Here is a 20,538-nt window from a genome sequence, read left to right as displayed (position 1 = left end):
GCACAGTATTACCATGGTCAGTACACCAGTTACTAGTAGTTTTAACACAGTAATACCATGGTCAGTACACCAGTTACTAGTAGTTTTAACACAGTAATACCATGGTCAGTACACCAGTTACTAGTAGTTTTAACACAGTAATACCATGGTCAGTACACCAGTTACTAGTAGTTTTAACACAGTAATACCATGGTCAGTACACCAGTTACTAGTAGTTTTAACACAGTAATACCATGGTCAGTACACCAGTTACTAGTAGTTTTAACACAGTAATACCATGGTCAGTACACCAGTTACTAGTATTTGGCTCTATGGACAGGTGCCAAATCGAGCTGGAAAGGACAATTTGCAACGACCTTACTTTGACACTCACTTTATGCATGTGCATATACCCTCTATGGGGGGGGGGGGGGGGGGGGGGAATTAATGGGTTTTCTAATCTGTGGCACAACAAAATGGCCGCCACCACTGGGCCCTACAGCAGTGAGTTAACCCGGGCCAACGACAGTCATGCAGTCACTTGTGTTTTATGGACAGAGCGACAGGGGATGTTCGTTTTGATGAGATTTCTCTCCGCCTCCAAACCGAGGCTTGGTTCCACACAGCCAGACAGACAGACAGACAGACAGACAGACAGACAGACAGACAGACAGACAGAGGGGGACCAGGCTACGTGTAGAGGCTCGGTTCCAACACAGCCAGACAGACAGACAGACAGACAGAGAGGGACCAGGCTACTTGTAGAGGCTCTGTTCCAACACAGCCAGACAGACAAACGGACAGAGAGGGACCAGGCAACTTGTAGAGGCTCGGTTCCAACACAGCCAGCCAGACGGACGGACAGACAGAGGGGGACCAGGCTACGTGTAGAAGATGACCTCGGGGATCTGTCCGTCCTCCACGGACGTTCCGTTGTTGTTTCCCGCGGCGTAGCAGAAGGTGAAGCAGGTCTTGGCGCCGGTCGACGACGACTCGTGGGTCACCTTCCTCATGCCCTTCGTCCCGTAGTGAGAGTCCGGGCCCTGGAGGAGGAGGAAGACGAGGAACGCGATCGATCAGTCAGTCCGTTAACACATTCTGTACAAAACACGTCTGGAAACGTCATAAGGATCAGAAACGAGTAATACCTTAGACGTCTGTGGACGTCCTAGCGACGTCCAAACGACGCGGGGCGAGATAATAATAATCAGAATTATTCCTATTTTTTTTTTTGGCATTTCGCTTTTCGCTTGCCGTATGCTAACGCTCTGTGCAAGTATTAGCTTGTCATTGACTCCCATGTTAGCGCGGCGGAAAGAATGACTCGTATCTCCTCATCCAGGGCGCTCTCCGTGGTGATGAATGGATCGATATGCTGGCGCTGCATTTCTGCTCCTCATCCGTCTCTCCCGCAAAATATGAACGCTTTTTGGAGTTTATATAAATATATTAAGTTGATCGGGGATTATGAGCTCACTTTGTCAAGTCAACTTTTTTAAGAAAGTATTTCCGGTTCTTGGCTTTCAGAGTAAATGCGATCAGACTACTCTGGCACTATAGCGGCCTTTATTTTGATGCACGTTGGCGTACTCAATGTGTTAACCCATTCTGACCTGAGATCAGATTCATACTAGGGGTGCAACGGTTCAGTTACACCTCGGTTCGGTTCGTACTTCGGTATGGGGGCCACGGTTTCGGTTCGGTTTCGGTACAGTAAAAAAAAAAATCACACCTGTGTAAAGTGAGTGCAACTCTGTGTGGGGGTTTCCGGGGGAGGGGGGGGGGGGGGCAGGAACGCGCCCAGGGTGCCGGGCCGGTTCCGAACTGCCGCCCCGTGTCCGAAACGGTTGAGAAATGACAGAGTTACTGTGTGCCGGTCCCTCTACTGTACCCTCTACTGTACCTTACTGGCACACACGAAATCATCATATACAGTTAATATGGGCATGTGTTTGTGTGTGTGTGTTAGGTTGCACACAGGTGGTGAAAAACAACCATGCTGTTTTCATGCTCATACCCAGCCAGCCAGCCAGCCAGCCAGGCAGGCACCCACACACATAAGTCCAAGGGACTGGCTTGCACCACTCAAAAAGTTTATTTTTAGCATTATCTTTTATTCTTTTTTTAGCATATATTATTTTATTAGACATTTCTGCCTTTTCATTATTTAAAGGGGGAAAAAAACCTTATATTGCTATTTTAATGTGCCTCATCATTATGTTCAAGGGAAAAACAATGCACCTATGCGCTCACACGTGGTGCACTGCAGACTCGCAGCACATGCAGCAACATGGCTCACAGCAGAGTGCCGTGTCGTACAGAAACATTTACAAAAGTTTACAATAAAGATCTCTGCATGAGATATTATGCTTATATTATTAGAAGAAGGGTTTCTATCTACAGTCATGGATTGGACATAGAGTATTTTGTTGGGACTTTTCAGACGGAATATTCTTCTCCTGAGACTCCTGCTCCGGGTGGACAGAGCAACAACAACGAGTTGTTTTTGCTCTCTCTCTCCCTTTTTAGCACTCAAACAGCGAGTGCAGATGCAGAAGCAGATCTGAACAAGACGGTGCTTAGAAGCCTGTTGATTCGAGGTTACTCCGCTGTGTGTGTCTCTGTGTATGACGATCAATAATTATTCCACCGAGTGGTCTTTGCGAGGGCTGGATTCTCCTCATCATGCCGTCTCTCTCTCTCTCTCTCTCTCTGTGTGTGTGTGTGTGTGTGTGTGTGTGTAGGGGGTGGGCCGACAGAGTGCTACACTTCTGTGACCGAAAGAGTGCTAGACTTCTTAGTAGGACGGTGTGTGACCGATAGAGTGCTAGACTTCTAAGTAGGACGGTGTGTGACCGAGAAATACATTCTTCGCAGCTGTAAGAAATGAATTAATGCAAACCGAAAAAGCGCGGTTCATTAGAGCGCATTGAACCGTGTATGCTGAACCGAACGGTTCGGTTTTCGGTTGAAAACCGCTGCACCCCTAATTCATACGAGGTTTCCACTGGACACACACTGGTCTGATTAATCGTTTTATTTCGGTCTAAAGCTCATGTACAGAGTTAGTCGCAGAACAAACATTGCAAAAACCTGGACTGAAAAGGCCTAGAGGCCGAAGCCGTAGCTTATAACGCCTACCCTTTTTTTTTTTACCTTAACCCATTCTGACCCGAGATCAGATTCTAAAAAAGTAAAAATGTCTGTTTGAAAATGACAGTTTTCTGAAAAAGCTTTGTTTCTATGTCAGACACAATGTGGAAGTCTCACATACTAGAAAAGATATTTGATGGCTTATGTTTATCTAGTTACTATGTTTAAACATTTGCTTTAATTCATAGGCTCAGAATAGAACTGCAAATTTTGACGTCGTTATCACAACTATTCTATATTTCTAATGCCATTTCTCTAGCAATTCTGGATCATCAGTATAAACCCTCAGCTCAATTGGAACAATTTCTGAATGCAGCTGGGAAGCCATTTCTGCATTGCTTTGAAGGCTAAGAAAACGGTTTCCTGAGCTATACTATATCACGACATTTTAAAGTATTAAAATAGTATTAAAGTATAATAAAGAGTTTATTAGTCTGTTCATAACATTCTGATCATTAATTATTCTTATAGCTCTACAGAAGGAGGCTTGTTCAAGTGGACAGAAATCACTATGCACATCCAGGCATTGGAGTTGTTCTGACCGATAGATACGAGTATCGGAAAAGCTGCAGATATGAAGCCTAAAATACTGGCAGGCGACAGGCGTTGACACCATGAAACACTAAGGGTTGCCCACCTGCCCCTGGCAGGGACATTAAACACTAAGGGTTGCCCACCTGCCCCTGGCAGGGACATTAAACACTAAGGGTTGCCCACATGCCCCTGGCAGCTAAATTAAACACTAAGGGTCGCTTACCTGCCCCTGGCAGGGAAATGAAACACTAAGGGTTGCCCACCTGCCCCTGGCAGCTAAATGAAACACTAAGGGTTGCCCACCTGCCCCTGGCAGGGAAATGAAACACTAAGGGTTGCCCACCTGCCCCTGGCAGGGAAATGAAACACTAAGGGTTGCCCACCTGCCCCTGGCAGCTAAATTAAACACTAAGGGTCGCCCACCTGCCCTTGGAAGGGAAATTAAACACTAAGGGTTGCCCACCTGCCCTTGGAAGGGAAATTAAACACTAAGGGTTGCCCACCTGCAACCTGAAAATTAAACACTAATCAGTGTCATACCAGTCTCAGCCATGTCATTTATCCTACCTTTAGCGTAGCGCAGGCAGTGTAGTTGACGTTGGGCAGGATCTCCACCGGCTCTTTGAACATGACCCTGAAGGTGTTGGCCGACCCGTCGCAGCTGAAGCCGGTGTCGTTCTGGCCCAGAACCGTGTTGCTGTCCGTGTGGATGATCTGATTGGAGGAGGACAGCAGTCTCAACCAGAGAGTTCCCCATCACGTACTTAGTTTTAGCTCACGATTCTGATAGTCCCCCCCCCCCCCCCCCCGATCAGAGAATTATATTTGTCGTTTGTTTTCCGGGTGCTGGAGCAGGTTGGGACGCTCGTGTTGCCTTCTCTCACAGGCACAGACTTTTTACGGGGCCAGGTTTTAGTTCCGACATAGTGGAGGGTCGGTCCCTGTGGGAGAGTGGGAGACGGCAGCACGCCTGGAGAATGGACAGGCATAGCGGCGAGAGTAGCTCTGGTCCATAGCCCTAATGCTAATTCTACCCTAGCATTAGAGCTATGGACCAGAGCTAAGCGGCGAGCGGGCGCTGCTGCAGAACATGAAGCTTTAATATCAATACCGTGTCCCGACCTACTATCCCTTATGATCGTAAAGTCGGGTAGTTTACACTGTTTATTTTGCATCGAGGAGCCAATAGCCATGTGTGTCTGACTCTGTTGACTGTGTACGTCGCCTCGGCTAAAAACAAAAGGGAAGCCTGTCTTATGTTTCGCCGTACAACCGGTTGCATCAGCGTGCAAAACAATAGCTGATCTGCAAGCTCACGACGTGTCACCTCCGCAACACGCTGTGAGCTAGTAGATCGGCTATTTTCAGCACGCGTAAAAATGGAGGATGAGACGTTCAGAAACGTTTGCCTTCACAGTACAAGCATCAGCTGTCACACGTTGAAAAGAGATGTGGCATCATTATTTTCCACATGGCCCATATGACGAGAGAGACAGAATCAAAATGAAAAAGGATTAGGCCTAAAGATTCAGTGGAATTTCACATTGCAAAAGGGTGCTGGAAGAGTGGGCGCACCTAAACATTAAATTGGCTATTTTATTAATTTGGACATATTGTAAACGTTTCCACTCGTTTAATTCCAAAGGGGAGTTATCTTTCTTTGTTTAAAAGGATCCCTGGCCAGACAAATATGCCTTAAAACACTATACTTGCCCTCTATAACTAAAAATAAAAACACCTCAGATAATTTCTTTCATAAAATAAAGTTGGGTAGTGTACACCTTTTATCTTTCACTCAATAGGAACTGCTCCTGTCACAAGTTGAGGATGTCATATGACATATGTCCAGTCCATGTGTGGTCCAGCCCCAGGGAATGTATGGAATGCACATGCTAATAAAAAGTATTTAAATATTGCTTTGATGCTCATATTATTCTTAGCAAGTATTAAGTTGTTTTTATTAGCATATGCATTCCATAGGGCTGGACCACACATGGACATACTGTAGTGTATATCAACCTGCGATGGGAGCAGTCCCTATTGATTGAAATAATCTCCATTTACGAAATAAATACAATATTTGTTTTTATTTATTTTTATTCATAGAGGGCAAGTGTAAGGTTTTAAGGCATATTTGTCTTGTAGCCAGGGATCCTTCTAAGGTTTGGACTTTATTCCAATAGGGAAATTCACATTTGTTTGCATTTAAAAAATAAAATAAAAACATATTGAGAGAATGTATTTCTTTTACTGAAATCAAAACCGAAATAGAGGTTTCAGAAAAGAAAATCTAGTTGTTTTTTTGCAAAATCGTGCAGCCCTATACCGTTCTAAAAGCGTTATGTGTGATCCGGTTCAGGTGCCTGTTACCTGGATGTTGACCTGGTAGTCTGTGGGTCCGTGGATGGACCCGTAGAGGCCGAAACCCACCACGAAGATCCTCCTGTTCACCGTGAAGCTGAGGAGAGGAGGAGACCATGATGATTTCGTCGACTAAAACCAAGACGAAAAATGTTCGTCGACTACCTTTTTATTCACTGAGGAAAACTAAATGGAAACTAAATGAAAACTAAGCCGTGATGACTAAAAACTAAGACCAAATACATTGACAATTTCGTCAACAAATAAAAACTAGAGTAAAATGTCAAAGGGACTAGTGGCACGTCCGTTGCTCTCCCCAGGTTGGCGGAGGGTGTGTAGAGCCCAGGATCACATTAGATAATTGACACTTAAATCATGATTATAATGTTACCAATTTAAGCCCCCTTCCGTTCCTCACCGGATGCGCCACTACGAGCTTGTAGGTCTGTTATTATTATTTTTGAATCGAAGAACGACTGACATAGAAACATAACTTTTTCAGAAAACTGTCAGGATGTAGAAGACATTTGTAGAATCGTTCCCAGGTCTAAATGGGTTCAAAGTAACACCCCAAAAGGGCCCCCCCTTCCGTTCCTCACCGGATGCGGTCGCTGGTCCCGCTGTAGCCCCAGCGGCTCTCCACCTGGCCGAAGCGCGTGATGCTGCACTCCTTCCCGCGGAGGCAGCAGCGCGGCCGGTCGATGAAGTCCACGCGGGGCTTGGGGTTGACGGTGAAGTGGAGGAACAGGCTGACCACCTCCCTGTCCGACAGGATGTTGGACTGGGCCGGGCCTGGAGAACACAGAACCACACAGTTATACACCCCGTTATACCACCTCCCTGTCCCAGAGGATGTTGGACTGGGCCGTTCAGATGAATGTCCAGTTCAAGAGACTTCATGGCCACTGGACTTGTGGAACATGGTCTCTGGACCTTAGTTTAGCACTCTGTGCATTTGGGCCATGTGCAATATGGACAGATCGTGTTTTTCTTCTTCCTTCTCATATCATTATTTATTTAAATGACTACTGCTCAGCCCATATCTACTGTTACTACTGTAATTAATGTATATCCTCCTCCTTACTGACATGTTTGCACTATTGGTGAGACTACCGGTGAGACTATCGCTGTGCTGTGCTGTACTTGTACTGTACATTGACAATAAATTAAATCTCATCTCATCCATTCTGGGCGGGAACCCCTTTTGGTGTTAGCATCACGTTATGCTTTAGCTATTTAAAAATAGCAGATCTACAAGCTCATAGCGCGCCACCAAGTGGCGCGCTACGAGCTTGTAGGTCTGCTATTTTGGAAAAATCGAAGAACGACTGACATTTTTTTTAGAATCTGATCTCAGGTCAGAATGGGTTAATCAAACCAGTGTGTGTCCAGTGGAAACCTCGTATGAATCTGATCTCAGGTCAGAATGGGTTAATCAGACCAGTGTGTGTCCAGTGGAAACCTTGTATGAATCTGATCTCAGGTCAGAATGGGTTAAGAGAGGTTTAAGTTAGAGGTTCAAGAAAAGATGATGACATCATGACTTGCTCCATCGTACCTGCAGCGAACTCCTCGATGGTCATGAGCGGGAAGCGGACCAGCGTCAGTGCCTTGCCCAGGACCCTCCTCTTGTTCTCGGGGGTGGGCTGCAGCTGCTGCCGCTGCGTCTCGGCGTCCGCCCAGCGCACCGCCGCCACGAACAGACGCACCTCGCGCACGCCCAGGGTGTCACGCTCCAACACGGCCACCAGGGTGTCTGGGAGAGGAGAGACGGTTTGATTGATTGATTTGAAATATGTATTGACAGTTTTGCAGAATTACAGTACATTTCAAGTACAACTCGATACAAAGACTGTCAATTGTGAGTGGACGACCCAATAAAGCGTTACACTTGTTTACACGAGGGTCCACCTTGTTCAATTCATCAAAGTTGGATACAGTGGAATCACATGTGATGATGACCTGCTCTGATAGTTTGTAAATATATATTTTTCTTTTCAAAGTTTTTATCCCACGATTCTTTTGGGGGGGTCCCAGATATAAATGGCATTAAATTGGGGTCAGTAGCCTCTGCATGTCAAACTGGGGGTCCTTTTCAAATGGGGTCTTGCCCTGAACATTAATTTGCGGGCAAGAACTCGACCTCGCGCGTGCCGACTCGGCCCCCAGCCTGGTACCGTAGTCAAAATATGGCCCTTGAGGAAAATTAATTGGGGAACCCTTCTAATGTAATCCTGGGCGCTACACTTCCTCTGCCAACCTGGGGAGAGCAGCGGACTGACCTCATACTTCCTTCAATGCATGAGGAGTCCAAGCTGCTTCTTTTCACCTGACAGGGGGGTGGGGGGGCGTTTCCCCCAGCCGGACGTAGCGCGTGGAAGAAACACGTTATTCCATGTGAGGGTAGCTACCCTAGGGGACACAGGGAGAACAACTCCACACAGAAAGGCCCTTTCGCCAACCCCGCCTCAGGTATGGGCACTGATGGCGCGGAGGAGAGAACACGCCCCCAGCACACACAGCTTCCCCAGCAGGAATCGAACCCAGGACCGTCTAGCTGCGATTACTTTTTATCCAAAATGAGTTAATAGCCAAAAGCAGACTCTTCACATACTATAAGAGCATGTCTGAAATAAGTGTCAGAGCTGAAATCAACATGTAAATATGAAATAAATGCACATGTAGCTAGGTGTAATGTTAAGAGACCACAGAAGACATGTAAATATGAAATAAATGCTTAAACATGTAGCTACTGCTAGGTGTAATGTTAGAGACCACAGAAGTGAACCTTTCAAGCCCGTTTTCTCAACTCGCTGTTTCTCTGCAAGACATTACTCTATAAGCCACATCTCCAACACCGGTGGGTCAAACTGAACAACCAATGTCAATTTGAAGCTATGAATCCCTGCTTTCACATCATGAACTGAAAAGACATAAAAAGAAAATCCAATGGCATATCGTGATATCCCACTATCAGAACAGGGTCGACTTGGTGACTGGTTGCTGGGTTTCCGCGTTACACATTTGTTTTATTTACCCCCCCCAGTTGGCGGTAAAGCTCGACCGGCTGCTTCAAGTTAATACATAACTGACGATGAGGTTCTTCCTTTACATAATTATGATCCTAGACTACTGAGGCACTACACTAATAAATAATAATATTAATAATATTACCCAGGTCTATGTCAGTGAAGCCCTCGGCAGCCAGGGCGTCTCCAGTGTTCTTGTCGATGTTCTCCAGACACAGGCTGGCCAGCTGGGGCTCGTCAAACAGCCGAGCCTAAAGACACAGAAGATACAATAATTTAGCGCTGTAGTTCTAAAGACACAGAAGAGACAACATTTAGCACTGTAGTTCTAAAGACACAGAAGAGACAACATTTAGCACTGTAGTCTCAGGGGTTAAAGCCAAAAGAAATCCCAAGACTGAAAATTTTCAGACCAATTTTCAAATGATGTGGCGAACCCCCCAAATTTTCACCGATCTACCCCTGTCCTAGACAGCGATAAAATAAATAGATAAATATTAATCATAAATTAAAACAATGGCGCGCGCAGCGCACACCAAATTTTGGGGTTGTAAAATTATGTTTTCCCAAAGTTGCCTTGTTGACGTGTGTCAATCTATGCTTCATTTTATAGAAGCAGCTTTTGAAGTTATGTTGTATTATATTGCTAGTCCGGCCAATCAATAAATCAATAAATACTCTGAAATTACTGTAGGGCTTGCCTTTACAGCCACATGGTGCATAGCAACAGTGTGTTAAAAGTAAAAAACCCCAGAGGACGACACTTATAGGCATGTAGCCTTCAGTAGTCCATTATGCACCTGCATTAGAAGGTTGCAAGTGAGAACAAAAGTAAATTACAAGAGAACCCATTGGTTTAGGCAACTACACAATGGGACAGTGGGATAGGTGGGCAGTGGGCACAGCTCACAGCCCACTTACAGCTCCATCTCACTGAATTAGAATATTTTGTAAAAGTACATTTTCTTCTGTAATAACATTGTGCATTAAGTGTACTTCAAGTACTTCAAACATTTCTTGTTTTAATCTTGATGATTCAGGTCAGGCCAGTTGGCTGGTCAGTTAAGCACAGTAATACCATGGTCAGTACACCAGTTACTAGTAGTTTTGGCTCTGTGGGCAGGTGCCAAATCTAGCTGGAAAGGAAAATTAGCATCTCCATGAAGCTTGTCAACATACTGAAGCAAAAAAGGTGTTGAAACTAGGGATGCACCGAAATTCTTGGCCGAAACCGAATACCGAATATGGGAAACAGTTGGCCGAAAACCGAATACCCGAATACATCTTTGTTGTAAAGCTACCTGATTATGGCAAAAGACATGATTATGGCAAAACCTAACTTAAATAATAAACACTTATGGGTCCATTGAAAAACATCTAAATAATTGGAGGCTTTGTGATTAATTAATCTCAATTAGTCACATTTGAATCGCATATCAATAGGCCTATTTGACCTGAGCCGTGAGCTTTTTTTTCAACATAAGCATAGGCAATAAAAACAAGTAGTAATAATAATAGTGATAATATTATTTATATAAAGTTGAGTACTTAAAGACACTTTTCAAGGAGAACATGAGAAAACAAATAAAAACAACTTTATTAGAGAAAAACTAAGACTATGGAATAAAATTAATTAAAGTGGAATGAGATAGCAATATTCCAGAGGTGGGTTTGAATTTATAGGTGGTGGCATGTCTTTTTTTGGTGGCATGTCTTTTTCATTGTTAAAGCTCCAAATGATATTCCCATTCGTCTTTGTGTCTGCCCGTGTAAACGCAGCAGCGAGTGTGAGGGGTTGGGGAACGGATGTAAAGTACATAGTGTTAAAACTAACGTTAGCTCCCATGCTAGCTACTAGCTTCCCTTGTCAACAGAACACCACCACAGATCGGGTGGAAGCTGCTAATATCACGTTGCTTGTGCCCGTGGATGGGAAATAAGATTTAGAAGGCTATGGAATCGTGGATGAAAGCACAGATATGTGCAATACAGTTGTGTCGGATCTGCTGATCTGCTACTGCCCGTGACTGCTGCTCGTGTGTTGTGTTGCGACTGTCGCTGACGGCTGAATGATGCATAGTTAAAGAGCGTCATAAGCATGCGCCCTTCCTGCGCTGAAAGTAGCAGATCTACATTCCATCTACCCGTCGCAATGCATAGCGCGTTGGGCTTGTACATCTGTGTTTTCCTCGCAGTTTAGTTCGATTCACAACTTTAGGACCACTACTACTATTCGGTGATATTTTTCGGCTTATTTGAGCCGAAACCGAATAGGCCGAAAATACATTTTTAGCCATTTTCGGCCGAATATTTTCGGTGGCCGAATTTTCGGTGCATCCCTAGTTGAAACCATTGTTAAGTTTTCACTGTCAGTGGACAAACACTGAATTGAATTATATTACAGAAGGAAATCAACTTTTACAAAATATTCTAATTCAGTGAGATGGAGCTGTAGTTCCCAGCAACATCTGGGTACTTTGGCTATTTTGTCCAAAGTGTAATTATATTTGAAAACTAATGTGCATGATACATTTATGTCTACATTCATTAGTCTCTGTGTAGTTTATCACTGTCTTCCCTGTAAGTTCCATTCAATATTATAAAATCAGTATTCATTGTAGGTCTGCTATTTAGGTAGGTCTGCTATTTTTGAAAAAAATCATAAAAATGTGGCGCACATCTTTGAATATATATTCTTTCAAAGTGAATGTTTTTAACTCGGGTCTAAATGGGTTCATAATAATTATCGATCTATTGGTTTCCGTTGTCATGGTAACAGCCCTACCTGCGTCAGCAACATGAAAGCGTTGTCCGCGCGGAGGTTCTTCTTCAGGAACTCCACGCAGTGAGCCTCCAGCGCCGGCACCGCGTACTTCTTGGCCGTGTACAGCGTGGTCATCACCGTCTCTGGGCCGATCTGGACCTCGTCTGAGTACAGGAACCTGTAGGGAGAGCCGGTTTGCAATGTAATGAGTCCCGGGATGGTCTTTTAGAGATGAGTCCCAGGGACATTTTATCCCACTTCAACCACGTTGAGTCATATTTTGACAAATTGCAGCATTTAACTCCCATTTCATTTTATATGGTTATATTCATGTAGAAAACGGAGGAAGAAATTATTATTATAACTAAAGCTAGCAAAATAAACTATAATAAAAATAAAAAACAGTACAGTAGTACAGTAGTGCATCCCGTGGATGCAGAGGTCGTTGTTTTATTGCGTCCCTTAACTATAAACTTCGTTTTGGGATGCAAAATGCACCCTATTTTAATCTCTGGGCCAGAGCATCAACGTAGAGAGTGAGACGTTGTGAAAACACCACAGCTAACCTAAAGGGCCTTGCAAACGTGAAGCGAGGAACGCAGGCGTTGTTGCCTGGATCAACACAGGCCTCCTCCAGGTCTGTTGAAGAGGGGCACGACAACTCAAGCGTAAAAAAAAAGAAGCTAAACGGAATGAGTCGCGTGCGTGTGCACGTAATGAGCAAGCGCGCGACAAATACACCTAAATACGCTTGCGTTGTCGCACCGCGACTTCTCCGAGCAAAAACTCAGGTCTGATTGAAAATGAACTATAGGCGGCGCGCGTTTCATCGCTCACCGTTTGCAAAGGCCCTTGCTGCATCTATATCGGTGGATTTCAACCCTTTTCATTTTCTTATTCTGCATGCTATGCAGAATATAGGGATATTTTCAACAGTTGCTTCAATGATTAGCAAACTCATATTCCAAAGAATAGTGTCTTCCCTGATTTCCATATTCCACAGTGAAGTCTGACAGTCACACTTTTAGCATAAAACACAAACATATTAAACAACGCCCATTCTAAAACCTCTGCAAAGTGTGTTTTAGCGATATACAACATGAGCAAGAAATGTCATTGATGAGTGTAAATAATTGCTGTGCTGTGTTTTGGCAATAGGACACAGATGACTACAGTCCCAGGCTTTGAAAAGTTCCCTTGAGAAGAGTTTCAAAAGGATATGTACTAGCCTATGTTATATATTGTGTATTTTGCCCCGCTACTAAAAAGTAGGACTTTGGTGATTTGTTGTATTCATTCATAGGTACTTTGAGGTGTATAATGGATGTTGTATTTGCTGGTCCAAAATGTAACATTGATGATGAGGTATTGAAGTGTAATTTTATTTCTGCCTCTTGGCCTTCAGTTCCCACTTGTAAAAGAGACTCAGGGCTGTATTTTGCGTGTCTTAAGTACCAGGTCTTATTCCCTAACTTGAGTAAACTAAAGACCTGGAGGCGTGATCAATGCTCTTTGGCCACTCAGAATAGCCAAATGGCATTGATCACACCTCCAGGTCTTTAGTTTACTCAAGTTAGGGAATAAGACCTGGTACTTAAGACACGCAAAATACAGCCCTCAGTGTCAATGTGTTCTTACTGGTTAAATAAAAAGGTTAACGTTAACGTTCTTCACTTTATTTTAAACGTTAGTTCTCTCACTTCAGCAGCGCCAGGAAGGCCGCCGGTTCCACGTCGGGGAGTTCGATCTCCGTGGAGGTGGTCGCCATCCCGCCGTTGAACATGGCGTCGAACACCGCACTGCCCACCGCCAGAACAAACCTGGCAACACAGAAAACACATACAGGTTGAGACACCGCACTGCCCACCGCCAGAACAAACCTGCCAACACAGAAAACGCATACAGGTTGAGACACCGCACTGCCCACCGCCAGAACAAACCTGGCAACACAGAAAACGCATACAGGTTGAGACACCGCACTGCCCACCGCCAGAACAAACCTGGCAACACAGAAAACACATACAGGTTGAGACACCGCACTGCCCACCGCCAGAACAAACCTGGCAACACAGAAAACACATACAGGTTGAGACACCGCACTGCCCACCGCCAGAACAAACCTGGCAACACAGAAAACACATACAGGTTGAGACACCGCACTGCCCACCGCCAGAACAAACCTGGCAACACAGAAAACACATACAGGTTGAGACAACGCACTGCCCACCGCCAGAACAAACCTGGCAACACAGAAAACGCATACAGGTTGAGACACCGCACTGCCCACCGCCAGAACAAACCTGGCAACACAGAAAACACATACAGGTTGAGACACCGCACTGCCCACCGCCAGAACAAACCTGGCAACACAGAAAACGCATACAGGTTGAGACACCGCACTGCCCACCGCCAGAACAAACCTGGCAACACAGAAAACGCATACAGGTGGAGACACCGCACTGCCCACCGCCAGAACAAACCTGGCAACACAGAAAACACATACAGGTTGAGACACCGCACTGCCCACCGCCAGAACAAACCTGGCAACACAGAAAACACATACAGGTTGAGACACCGCACGGCCCACCGCCAGAACAAACCTGGCAACACAGAAAACACACAGGTTGAAACACCACACTGCCTTTGCCCACCAGACACCTACCTGTGCGCGGGTATCCTCTGCACGCCCATGCCCTTGCCCACCAGGAAGTGCACGTCGCTGAGCACCTCGTTGTTGAAGAGGAAGGCGAACCTCTCCTTCACCGTGCTCTTGGTGGCCTGCCAGTTGTACACAGGCTCCCTGTACAGCATGGAGGCCGCTGAGCCCGCGCTGCCCGCCGACAGGGACGAGTGCGTCACACCCTGGAAATTAGTAATAATAATTAGGGATGTCCCGAGCTATATAGCTGGCGTTGTGTTTATAGCTATATATATATCGTGTTGTGTTTATAGCTATCTAGCTATATAACTGGTGTTGTGTTTATATATATATATATATATATATATATATATATATATATCGTATTGTGTTTATAGCAGACTCCTCACCCAAATGTGCACTTGCAGTTTGGGCAACTCCAAAGCAAACTCCACATGCCCCAACGTTTTATTTACCTGCCATAGTGTCAACCCCTTACCCCTGTGTTGGATCACTGGTTAGACTGGCATAGTGTCAACCCCTTACCCCTGTGTGGGATCGCTGGTTAGACTGGCATAGTGTCAACCCCTTACCCCTGTGTGGGATCTGGTTAGACTGGCATAGTGTCAACCACTTACCCCTGTGTGGGATCGCTGGTTAGACTGGCATAGTGCAACCCCTTACGCCTGTGGGATCGCTGGTTAGACTGGCATAGTGTCAACCACTTACCCCTGTGTGGGATCTGGTTAGACTGGCATAGTGTCAACCACTTACCCCTGTGTGGGATCTGGTTAGACTGGCATAGTGTCAACCCCTTACCCCTGTGTGGGATCACTGGTTAGAATGGCATAGTGTCAACCCCTTACCCCTGTGTGGGATCGCTGGTTAGACTGGCATAGTGTCGACCCCTAACCACTGTCTGGGATCTGGTTAGACTGGCATAGTGTCAACTGTCAACCCCTTACCCCTGTGTCGGATTATTTTGTGGAAAGACAGGAGCCAATTCATTCTTAACAATAATAATGAATGGCATTTTTTATAGATTTTGTCCTTGCAGAACAGAACGAACCAGTATAATTTACTAGAGCCTTCAACTACAGTACTTTTCTAACAGACGGAAGGAAATTTAACTTTTTTGCTTTTGTAAATGAATATAAAAGAAACATTTAACTGAACCCATTTTTGGGGTTTTTGCCTTTCAAGAGAGGAACCCCGTTTTGGGTCGTTGTTGTTGTGCTATGTCAGAGATTAAAATGCACGCAGTTTATAGTTAAGGGAAAGGGACGCAATAAAACAACGACCTCTGCATCCACGGGATGTACTACTGTACTGTTTTTATTCTAGTTTATTTTGCTAGCTTTAGTTATAGTAATCATTTCTTCTTCTGTTTTCTACATGAATATAACCACATTATAACCAAATAAAATGAAATGGGAGTTAAATGCTGCGTATTTGTCAAAATGGCAAAATATGACTCCTAATGTCTTTGAAGTGGGACTCATAAAATGTCCCTGGGACTCATTACATTGAACACCTATTTGCATCACTGCATACATTGTATAGCAATATTATAGCAACATGTTTCTCAGAAAACTTAGGTTGGGATTTAGAAAACTGCCTCAGGTCAAAATGGGTTAAAAACAACAGAGGTAACCACACAACTATATTAGACCCTACTATGACATGACTGCATGTTTTGTGTACAATGTCTGAAGCAATTGTTGAAGTGCCCTTGGACAAGGCATTGAACCTCTACCATGAAATGCTCCATGTGGGCCTGGCTGTAAACAAGTATCTGATGCTTAGTCCAGTTACCCTTGGTAAACTTGATTTACCAGAACGCATTTCTTCTTCTTCTTCAATTCTAACTATCAGAATATAGAGCTATTTAACACTGTTACTGAACAATATTATAGCAATGATTACTGTCACAATATAGAGCTATTTAACACTGTTACTGAGCACACACTATAGCAATTACTGTCACAATGGAGAGCTATAAATAGTTAGTTATTTATAACAGTATAAATGTTTAACACCGTTATTGATAAATCACTCTATGGCTATAGCAATGATTACCATCAACAATATAGAGCCATTTAGCATTACATTTAACAAAACAAACCCATGTCATGTCATGGTGGTGGACGGTGGAACGGACAAGGATCAGTCAGCGGACAGTCCCATACCTGCACGCCGGAATGAGACGCGTTGGACGCGGGCGTAGCGGTCATGTTGCTCGCGGTGCCGCTGGAGAGAGGCGCCGCTCCGCCGGCCGCGCCGCTCTGCTCCTGCCGGGCGGAGGAAGAGGCGTTGTGCGCTCCGCCGGGCGAGGAGGAGACGTCCTCCCCGCCGGGAGGCCCCGTCATGGGCTGCGGGTTGTTGGAGCGCCGCGACGCCGAGGAGGAGGCCGAGGAGGCTCCGCCGCCGTTGGAGGCCAGCATGGAGAAGGCTTGGTTGCTCGGCTGGCTGTTGCCCAGCGGGCCCGCCGCAGGGGCCGCTGGGGCCGCCGGGGAGCCTCCCGCTCCGCCGCCGGAGAAGTTTAGACACGGAGGCCTGCCGTTGTTGTCTCCGGCAGCCATGTTGAACCGACCGGACTGACTGGAGGAGGAGGAGGACGGGGCCGTGTTGCCACGTTCAGACCCAAGGTAAAGCAACCAGGGCTATGAAAACAAGCCCCCCCCTTGAACTTGTAGCAGATCCACAAGTTCACAGGGCGTAGCGATGATGCGAGTTGTGAGCGTATAGGTCTGATATTAAAAAAAAAAAAAAAAAAAAAAAAAATCATGAACATGTGGAATAATTTGAAGATTTTTATTTTATTGTAGCCTATATGATTTATATGTATTATTGTTTGTTTGTTTTTCCGTCCCTGGCACTTTTTAGGTGGGGGTTGTTTAGAGACAAATATATATATATAATATATGTATATATCACAAGGATTTAAAACCCAAGAAAGCCTATGGCTTGTTTCCATTGGGGTCCATCTGTTCATACTCAATTCACCTAAGAGTTTTATTGTACCCTAGGGTACAGTCACTGCTCCCTGTCACAAAACGTTTTTTCCCCTCCAGATGGGGGTTGTTTAGTGACAAATACATATTAAGTTAGGTTTGGGGTTGTATGACATGAAAATATTTGGGAAACACCGGTTTGAAATAACTACACATTAAAAAAGAAAAAGCCGCAAAGACCAAGCCCAAAGTCGCGTATAATAAACGGACATGGCAACACCGAGGAGGATGGTGATGACGCTAATGATGACGTAGCCGACGTAAACAAAACACCACGGTCTTCTTTTGTTTATATGTTTTGGGGGGGGAAGGTTAGCAGGCAACGTCTGGTGCATTACCGCCACCTCGTGGACTGGAATGTTTGTGCATTCTGGATAAGCGATGATAGATAGATGGATGGATGGATGGATGGATGGATGGATGGATGGATGGATGGATGGATGGATGGATGGATGGATGGATGGATGGATGGATGGATGGATGGTATTATGTAGCAGGCCTACTCTATAGGGAGTGTCTGAAATAAAGTTTGAATTGAATTTGAATTGGAATATTTGATATTCAGCAAAGTAGGCAAAGCAAATGGAGAATCGAAGTAAAAGAGTGGGTGGAATTATGTTTGGTACAAGCTGCCAACGTTTGCAGTTTCAAAAACTGCACAATGAGTTTTGATTGATTGATTGATTGAAATATTTATTAACAGTTTGCAGAACTACAGTACATTTCAAGCACAAACTCAACACAAAGACTGTTAACTGTGAGTGGACGACCCAATTAAGCATTACACTTGTTTACAAGAGGGTCCACCATGTTCAATTCATCAAAACATTTAGAGACGTACAAGTAGACACTTCTATATAGACAAAGAACAGAAACAGGAATTAATCATAAAAGGAAAGGAAAAGGGAAAGAAACATATACAGTGGGGGGGGGGTGGGGGGGGGGGAGTAGATTAACTTTTGGTACTTTAAGTACATTTTGATTTGATACCAATAGCGTTGTACTGTTATTCAAATACATTTAGAATTCTGGACTTTTACCTGTAGGCTAACAGAGTATTTATATATTGCAGTATTGCTACTTTTACTTAAGTATAACATAATAATACTAATAATAATGCACACCCTCTTTTAAACAAGTGTAATGCTTAATTGGGTCGTCCACTGACAGTTAACAGTCTTTGTATTGAGTTTGTGCTTGAAATGTAGGCCTACTGTAATTCTGCAAACTGTTCAATCAATCAATCAATCAAAACACAACATGCTTGCACTGACGTGTCACACGGGGCGTATTTAAACGTGACACACGGGACGTATTTAACCAGATCAACAGAGGAGAGAGAGAGAGAAGAGACTTAGAAGGAAGTTCATCCAGATACAGAGACGACACCATGCTGGGGTTGCTGTTGCTGCTGCTGGGCTGCCTGTCTGCCCTGTGCAGAGATTACGATATATCCCCGATCTTCCCTCCAGAGGTAGCTTGACATTAACGACTCATTAACTGTCATGCAAATGCGGCTGGCACTGGCTCCGACCCCATCTGCTGGCCAACCGGCAGAATGGCATTTAAACTGTTTTAATGGTTTGTGTTTTTGCACTCGTTACTGGAAAATATTTGACAGTACAGTTTACCGTTTTAGACTTTGTAAACAGAAATGACCTAAGGGGCAAATAAATATGACAAATAAGGGAAACAAGGAAATTAAGAACCTTATATTTTGAATACAAAGCAATAGGCTACTGCGCCTCATCAAAGTTGGTGGTATAATCAATTGGGGGTAGAGATAGTGGGGTTAGTTGCTTTAGCAGACAGTTTAAGGGTCCAATGGAGTTAAGGGGTTTTGTCCAAAGCGTTCTTTACTACTTTCCATTGGTGCAATATTTTCGAAACCACACACAGACGTAGCCACAATTTGCAACTCTAGATTATTTTTATAATGGGGTGAATCTAGAGTTGCAATACCCTCCATTGACTCCCACTCATCCAATTTGGTTTGCGATCTGCTTGTCTTAAATTATGTTAAACTCACAAACATTGCAGCTGTAGTCCAAGCTTGAATTATCCTCTTTCAATCTGCAGAGCTTGTTTTTCATAAAATTCCACCATAGAGATGTTCTGACTCTACTTTCTGTCAAGACATCCTCTGCAGGTGATTATTTTTCTAAGTGTTGCAGTTTGGAAGCACTCGTTTTTGTTATCGGGTCGCGCTGCTGCCTCCTGCATTATGTGCAAATTCGAAACGGGTGGTACGCATGGAGTTCAGTGACATACGATGAGTGCTTCCAATTTGTCTACGGTGGATTTTTATGAAAAACAATCTCGGCAGGTTGAAGGAGGATAATTCAAGCTTGGACTACAGCTGCAATGTTGGGGAGTTTAACGTTGTTTAGGACAAGCAGATCACAAACCAAATTGGATGAGTGGGGAGTCAATGGAGGGTATTGCAACTCTAGATTCATCCCATTATTAAAAAAATCTAGAGTTGCAAATTGCGGCTAACACAGACGTCCATTGTTCGATCACATGACTGTGATCAGACGATGAACTGTGCCCACAGTAGTCCGAGCAGCAGCCTCCACTGGCGCTTGTTCTTGCTTAATGTAAATCGCTCTGGATTAAGAGCGTCTGCTAAATGCCTGAATTGTCAATTGTCGCCAGGATGACATCCACACTATGCTGAGTGACCTGCGCGTTGAGCTGCGAAAGATCCAGGAGGACCTGAAAGCTGCCGTGGACAGACTCCAGCTCAGCGAGCATGAGGTGCACGTTCTACAGAAGCACAATGAAGGTCTGAGGAACACAAATCTACTTGTGTGTTCATACATGCTGTAGAGCTGATAATATTAACCTATACAGGAATGATTATTTATCCTGTTACATGTTGTGGGTTTAATTTACAGACAGACGAGTGGCTTTCTCAGCCTCTCTGTTGGCCTCTGGAGATGGATTCACAGGACCTTACAATGATGAGACTAACCTGACCTACACACATGTCATCACCAATGTTGGTAATGGATATGATCAAAACACAGGTACGATGAATTGTAAATGATGCATAAAAAGATC

At 44.5% G+C, this 20,538-nt stretch overlaps 1 protein-coding gene across 1 annotated transcript; it reads right to left on the bottom strand.

Annotated features, from left to right (window-relative positions):
• Positions 1-179: 179 nt before the first annotated feature.
• On the bottom strand, positions 180-17,062 carry LOC308325892 (BTB/POZ domain-containing protein 2-like). The gene is made up of 10 exons (XM_080778645.1): positions 16,648-17,062; positions 14,483-14,682; positions 13,521-13,640; positions 11,842-11,998; positions 9,202-9,307; positions 7,586-7,783; positions 6,627-6,819; positions 6,037-6,124; positions 4,234-4,380; positions 180-1,022 (listed from the first exon to the last, which is right to left on the bottom strand). Exons 1-10 carry the CDS (start codon positions 17,038-17,040, stop codon positions 861-863), a joined length of 1,764 nt encoding a protein of 587 aa, XP_080634771.1. The 5' UTR covers positions 17,041-17,062; the 3' UTR covers positions 180-860.
• Between the last annotated feature and the right edge of the window lie 3,476 nt (positions 17,063-20,538).

This window comes from Protomyctophum bolini (assembly GCF_963924005.1).
Source record: "Protomyctophum bolini genome assembly, chromosome: 12".
NCBI classification, from domain to species: Eukaryota; Metazoa; Chordata; class Actinopteri; order Myctophiformes; family Myctophidae; genus Protomyctophum; species Protomyctophum bolini.
Note: the sequence above shows the minus strand (reverse complement) of the source record. Positions and strands in the feature narration are given on the sequence as shown.

Coding starts and splice junctions, on each gene's coding strand:
- LOC308325892 (XM_080778645.1), bottom strand. CDS start 17,040: ATGGCTGCCGGAGACAACAACGGCAGGCCTCCGTGTCTAAACTTCTCC. Junction 14,683..16,647: donor CGTCTCATTCCGGCGTGCAG/GTATGGGACTGT, acceptor ACTAATTTCCAG/GGTGTGACGCACTCGTCCCT. Junction 7,784..9,201: donor CTTCACTGACATAGACCTGG/GTAATATTATTA, acceptor CTCCTCTCCCAG/ACACCCTGGTGGCCGTGTTG.